This window comes from Cyprinodon variegatus, unplaced genomic scaffold (genome assembly GCF_000732505.1).
Source record: "Cyprinodon variegatus isolate N-32 unplaced genomic scaffold, C_variegatus-1.0 Scaffold190, whole genome shotgun sequence".
Taxonomy (NCBI): domain Eukaryota; kingdom Metazoa; phylum Chordata; class Actinopteri; order Cyprinodontiformes; family Cyprinodontidae; genus Cyprinodon; species Cyprinodon variegatus.
This window is the reverse complement of record NW_015150643.1, coordinates 460,780-467,931: the sequence shown is the minus strand read 5'-3', so window position 1 is coordinate 467,931 and position 7,152 is coordinate 460,780. Positions and strand designations below refer to the sequence as shown.

The window sequence follows — 7,152 nt, the reverse complement described above, 5'->3', positions numbered from 1 at the left end:
CGACTTTATTCTCATAATGTTACGACTTTATTCTAGTAATGCTACGACTTTAATCTCGTAATGCTACGACTTTATTCTCATAATGTTACGACTTTATTCTAGTAATGCTACGACTTTAATCTCGTAATGCTACGACTTTATTCTCATAATGTTACAACTTTATTCTCGTAATATTATGACTTTAATCTCAAAATAATAAAAAATAAATAAATCTCTAGCATGGCCCTAATACTCCGTCTTATGAAAGTGAGGAGGTGATCTATAAAAAGGAATTTGTGAAGAAAATAAAACAAAACTCAATCACAAAAAGAATTAAAGAAAAACAATATTTCTTTTCTAAATTAGAACATTTTAAAATAATCTGTGAAAATAAAAATCTGAGACAACATCAACATCACAGTTACTTTAAAACCTCTTTTGTATTAGGATATCTTTTTGATTTTATTTCTGGAGTGAATTTTCTTTTTTAATCTCAAGTTAATTTTTCTTTTATTGCAACAATAATGGGACAACATTCCCTCCATACAGCAGAATGAATATAAAACTGTTTCACTGCAGAGTCCCAAAGCTGCTGCACAACAGAAATCTGTGTTTAATGTTGCATCTACAAAACTGTGACCCGTGTCATGCATCAGAACTGATGTTGCTAAACCAGTCACCCTGCATCCTCTAACTGCTGAGAAATGTTTCACCTTTAAACACTCTATTTTCCACTTCAGCTGCTTTTGGTAAAACTTTATATAATAATTATAAAAAACCGACACAAAGACAGAACATCTTATGTTTCTAATCAGTTCACAGAAGGACGTCAGGTTTCAGGTGAAAGGACTTTTATTTTTTTTAAAAGCTCACCGTGATGGCAAAGGTGTAGCAGTCTGGGATTTCATTGTTGATTATTGTCTGAATGTTGATGGCCTTCAGCTGGAAGTCAACTGTGACGTTGATCAGCCTGTAGAGGGAACAAGAGCAGCAGGAAGAAGTAAGATAGATTCCCTTTGTCTATAACACATTCTCATTTCATTTATGTAAAGACTTCTGTAAAAAGGAGAATCTTACTTGTTAAGGGAAAAAAAAATATCTGATTTTTTTTATACAAACTTTTTTAGCCACACATGAGCCTGATTTCCACCCTACTCAAAGACTCTAGAAGGAACAAAAACAGAACCTGCCCGACAACATGAAGTAGGTTAAAGGATTTGGTCTTAGCTAGAGAAATTCAAAAACAGATGGGTCTTGAAAGGTTTATAAAGCCATTACCAATGATAAGGGACTGCAGAGAATCACAGTGAGGACCGTCATCTACAAATAGAAAAAATGCAGAACAGGAGGGAACTTTCCCAGGACTGGTCAGCCTATCATAGATTCTACAGGAATGGCATTAAGGACTCATCAAGGAGGTTAAAAAAGAACCAGGAATAACATCTAAATAAAAAGTAAAAAAAAAAAAAACAATCTACTGGTGTTTGTTTCAAGTCTAAAGACGTTTTGCTTCCCATCCAGGAAGATTTTTAAATTAAAATGTCAGAAATAGTGTTGAGTTGGAGGTTTTATACAGTAGCCCAACTACGCCTTGTTTTTGTTTTGAAAACATGCAAATTGAAACTGATGAATAAATCCATCCCTTTGGAATGGGGGTTTGGCTTCTTTTGTTAGCCTGCAATGCCCCATACCTGTCTATGGGAATTGTTGGCCTGGCTGAATAGGCGAGGTCTCCCTCCCTGTACAGGGGTGGGGGCTGCGATGATAAGGGGAAGGGACAAACTCAATTGCTGCTAGGCAGGGATTAAAGTAAAAAAGCAAAAAAAAAAGCCTATATGCTGTTGTGTGTGTGTGTATTTTCAAGGTATGGCAGGTGTGGGGGCATGGGATCAGAGATTGCATGAATGATTGAAGACTAAATTTGACTTTTGAAAATCCAATACCAAACACAGCCAGAAGATGGCAAGATGCCCAGCGCCATTTACTTTTGAGACCTTTATCTATGGTCCTGACATTTTCCCAGGGGTTCATGAACTGCATTGTTCCCACTCCATACTATTCCGTTCTCTCCATCGTCCTTCTCTCCAAACATAAAGTTTAATTTATTTATTTCTTGACTCTTTACACGTCTCTCCATTGAATGGAGCCGTAAACGGTGCATGGTGACTCTGTGTAGAACTTTAGCAATCTATCTGGCGACTTGAGCAAGAAACGAGAGGTGGAGGCACACGCTTTCCTAAGACCCGCCCTCTTCTTCTGATTGGCTAAAACTGTTAGTATCAGAGCAATCCTTTGCTTCCATTGGCTGAGAAACGCAAGAGGGATTTCTAACATTTTTAAATTTATTCACTGTCAATTTATTTTCTAGTGAGTTTTTTTAACGGGCAATCACTACGAGCCAAAAATCGGGGCCGGGGCCAGAATACTTTAATCCCTGTATAGGTATTCATGTGAAAAGAGAAGTAACATCAAAAGACACCAGGGCTTCTTCTGGTACCATCTTTAAATTGTTTGATATGCTTTAAAATGATTCATGTTAACAACATCTAAAGCATGGAAGGACTAACAGTAGGAAAGGGCCTGGGCAGAAACCACAGCCATTAAAGAGTATGAAAACAAACCTCTTCCTGCCAATAAGGATGGCATGTTTAGAAAATATTTGATGAGGTTTACATTTTGGGAAAATCTGCCACAGCAATCCAGGACAGTGAAACCTGGCAGAGGGGGGGGGGGGTGATGTACACACCACTCAGCTGCTTTAAGGGCCTGAAAACCTGGCTATTATGGACAGAACTATGACTTCTATGAAATCAGAATCCTGCTAAAAGAGCACAGGCGTAAAAATGATCCTACAATCAGTTTTATTTCAAGGACATGCTTATAAACCACTGCCCATGTGCATTTGGAATATTTCACGCCTGCAGATTCAAAACCATGAAACAAAACAGGTTTCTGTTATTTCTGTTCACCTCCCTGCATCTTTAAGAACCACCAATTCCGCTTGGTATAATAGTATAAATCTAAAACGTATAGTACGTTTATATAGTTAGTACATTTAGTATGACCCAATGTCTCCAGCATGAATTCATGCTCCTTCTTTTGCTTTTTATGCTCCTATAGATTCTCTCCTACTCTCTGAACCTTGTTCTGTAAACTCAGGTCAACTTTTGACACCTTGAGGCAGGAACCAACCAGAGAAAGTAAACTGCCTACTTTTCAGGAAATCATCCCAACACTTTAGACAGTAGTTTTCTTCTTGCTTGCGGCTAGTAACGTTAGCAAGGCATCTTGACTAGAGTTACCAGACGTCCCTGATTTCCAGTGACATATTTCGTTTTCGACCACCTGTCCCCGAAAATCTCCCTGATTTTATGAATTTGGGGGGCAAATGTTGCATATAAACTGTTATTATAGCAGATAGAGTGTGGGCGCTTGCTGCGCACAGAAACAGCTGTTAGCGTGTAGATGAGGAGCAGATTGCAACGGACACAGCTACACTGTGTTACCCTTAAATCCATCATCCTCTGTCACCGTAAAGCTGCGCTCCAGACCACCTGCGCAAAGCAAAGCCTACATCCTCCACGGTTCCTCCCGTCCTGCTGCTCTCCTCTAGCTCCGAATTCTTGGGAGCTCGAGGAGAGTATGCGCTATATTATTATTAAATTTACAGGAGCAAATAAATATTTTAAAAATCCCCATCAGTATCCAGCATATGTTCAGTTTCTGTCCAAATATTTTCTTTTTGTTGTGGATTTTTTGTAACAGCGATAACTAGGATCATATAATCTTTACCTTTACATCCTATTAAAACAATAACAGCTTATTGAAAACAAAAAGCACAGCTGTATCTATGAATAGAAAACAGAATTGTGAAAATATATTCCTGTTAGGTTTCACTATAACTTTATTACAGGACACATCATTGTTATCCCGGCATTGAGAGCTTATTTTTCATCATCTATAGTTGTAATGACAAAACCTGTATTTTTGGTGTGGCTGCTTCAAGCTGCTCATGAATGATCTAGATTTATAGATGTGTTTTAATGGTTTTAATTTAATCTGAATATAAAATTAAACATAACTTCTTTAATAGTGACACAGATATTAATCCAGGCGGCGGATATATATCTGGTTTGCGGATGCGCAAATGAGCAGATGGTATGAATCGGGCAGTGTTGTGCCTGAACGCGTTCATTGAACGAAAGTTCATGAACTCGTTCATATTCTGGGCGAACGTGAACTGAACGTACTGCATTACTGCCTGATGGACGTTATTGTGAACTCGTTCATTCTGGTGTCTGTGAACGGCACGCTCTCTCAGTTCAACTCCGTTCAATAGGTTGCCAGATTTCTATAGAGCCCTCCAGGCGAAACCCCGGCTAAATCACACCGTAAACAAGCCTTAATATGTAGCGGGGAAAACACCCAATCTGGCAACACCAGCTACCAGCGTCGTGGCCTACAGCCGCGTGCGTCATCAAAACAAAATGCAGCGTGGAAGCCATAGCAGCATGGAGGCGACCGTGGAGGCGACAAAACAGCAGTATGATCACTTAAAACAGGTTTATGACCAGGTGGTCAGTGAGGATGATGGCAACAATCTTACATTTCTCTGCAAACTTTGCCCGCCGGCTTTCAGTAAAAAAATCCGAACTTAAATCTGCCTGGTATAATTTTCCAGGATTCCTTTTTAGTATGTACTGAAATGGAATTTCAAATGGAAAATATTAAAATAAAAAAAACTTTTGCACCTCAAAGACTACTTTCCTATTTTTCTTTTAATAATTCCTCATAAAAAAGACCATTCAAGCAGCACATTTTTCCTGATGTTTTTGAGAATATACTGTAGGGGTGAAAGCTGCAGCTGCTACTAGTGTGAAGTGAATGGACAGCAACAAAGCATTAAAGCAACAATGGGGAAATGCTGTCCCCTCAATGCTAATGTTAACCCTGGTTGGATAAGGATTCAAAACTGGATATGAAGATGAAATCTGACACACAGTTTCAGAGTTACAACTGATAAAATAATTGCTGTCTGTGGTTCTACAGTAGGCTATGGTGTAATTGAGCAATACATGAAAAAAAAAAAAAAGAACTATGAACTAGTTCGTTTTTTGGAACTGTGAACTTAGTTCAAAATTTTGAATTATGAACTATGAACTGAACTAGTTCATTTTAAAATGTGTGAACTGAACTTTGAACTAGTTCACGTAGAAAGAGAACTTTCCCAACACTGGAATCGGGCTTCCAGGACAGGTCAGGTAGTGACACTCCCCACAAACAGGAAGAAATGGGGCTTTCTAAACAGGTGGATTCTCTATAAAGTAAAGTAGACGACCACAAGCAGTTTAGTTTCACTGGTTGGTTCTATCCTCACAGTGACAAAAGTGAAGCTGAGTTCACAGAAACAGGTTCACATGTGAGAAGGAGAGAATCTAAAGGAGCATAAAAACAAAAGAAGGAACATGAACTCACGGTATTGAATGTACGCATAAAATATTCAATTTGTGCAGATAGTAGTTTATAACTTCATAGATTTCTGATCTTTGGAAGAAAAAAGTCTGAGCATCAGAGCTCAGGTTTAATAGGAGGAAGATTAACTTTGGCACACCATCAATTTCAGGTCAGGAAAAAAGCTCTGGACTTATCTCTGCTTTAAGATAAACAATTAATCAAATATATTCCTCAAAGATCAAAATTTATCCATGATTGTCACTCAGGAGCAAAAGGGATTGATGTTTTTTTTCACCCCCTTCGTGAATGAAGGGGGGGGGGACTTTTCACAGCACTGTAACAATAACATGTTGGGGTTGTTACATAGAAGAAGAAAAAAAACTATGTCTAACTTGTAAAACTGGAGAGTGAAATTCTTGTAGTTGCCGTTTCTTACAGCCGAATCGTCCGTCGTCGGATCGAGCCCGATGCAGTCTGAAAATATAAAAACATCCATGAAGGAACTGAAAACAGCCACATGAGGAAGTTTTGCTTGAAAGCCATTTAAATAATATATTTTTTTTCCACATCACATGAAACCAATGTGAAACTTCTACACTTCCCTTAAAGCATTTAAGCTCAGAGCCCGCCCATCTGGAGCTGGTATTTTATTTCCATTTGCTTTGCTATTTTCATCGCTAAACTTATCGTTGGTTTTCTAAAACCAGTAGAGTCAGCAGATGTGGGCAAATAACATCCTTCCCAAAGAGATATCTGCTTCGTTTCAGTAAATATATGGAAAAAACCAACGCTTTCATGTGTTTCCACTGACACTGCATAAGTGTTTTATAAGTGGGGCAGTTTTAGAGCTCTGGTTTTCAAAGGGGGTCATATGGGGTCTGAGATCCTATATAGCAATTAAAATAAACAATAAAAATGATCATTATTAACAATATTTATTCACTTAAAGATATTAAAAATGTCACATAGAAATAGAAAAAGGAACAAAAATAAATTTTTAAATGTCTACAGAAGAAAAAAAAAGTCTCTCACCTGTAACAACATGGGGGTCGATGTCAAACGTGTCGTTGACGGGGTCGATGGTTCCCTTCTTATAGTACCGCTGGCAGAGGGAGAGAGCGCTTCCATTCACGCCTACGCCCGTCACATACGCGTAGCGGCCCAGTGCGATCTCAGGCAGAGCCAAGTACTTCAAGGAAAGAACAGAAACGGAAGAATCAAACGACAGGTTCCTAAGCCCAACCGGTGATTCAGTTTTTAAAATGGCTTGCAATGCCTTGCTAAAGGATTTCTACCCCCACAGCAGAAACGGGAGAGATAGATTCATACATCTCAGAGCACAAGTGCAAATTTATACTTTTAGGTTAATATGCAAAACAGAAAACAAGCACTGATGGGAGGTTTTTGTTCTGCAAGGACAGCAAAGATGGTCGGATTTAATAGGAAGCTGAATGGATTCAGACAGTGGTTACCCCCAAAAAAGAGAAAAAGTTAAAAAACAAACCACTGGACTTGGGTTTCCAAGTTTGAAGATGTTTTGCTTTACTTTAGCTTTTTCAATTCAAAATGTCTGGATTAGTGCTGAGTTCCAAGCTTTATAGAGTAGCCCAGCAAGGCTTTGTTATGGCTTAGAAAACATGCAAACTGAACTGGAAGAACAGGTCCGCCCCTTACGGATGAGGAGTCATTGGTGTGTTTGTTAGCCTGCATACCCGATAC

The 7,152-nt window shown here is 38.7% G+C and overlaps 1 protein-coding gene across 2 annotated transcripts in view; it reads right to left on the bottom strand.

The window, feature by feature from the left end:
- mcoln1 (mucolipin 1) overlaps positions 1-7,152 on the bottom strand; it is a 21,190-nt gene that overhangs the window by 6,988 nt on the left and 7,050 nt on the right. For both annotated transcript variants that reach the window (XM_015379395.1, XM_015379396.1), the window contains exons 4-6: positions 6,466-6,622; positions 5,826-5,907; positions 853-949 (exon numbers count right to left, since the gene is read on the bottom strand). In XM_015379395.1, coding sequence (XP_015234881.1) covers positions 853-949; positions 5,826-5,907; positions 6,466-6,622 — 336 coding nt within the window. The remainder of the gene's footprint in view (positions 1-852; positions 950-5,825; positions 5,908-6,465; positions 6,623-7,152) is intronic.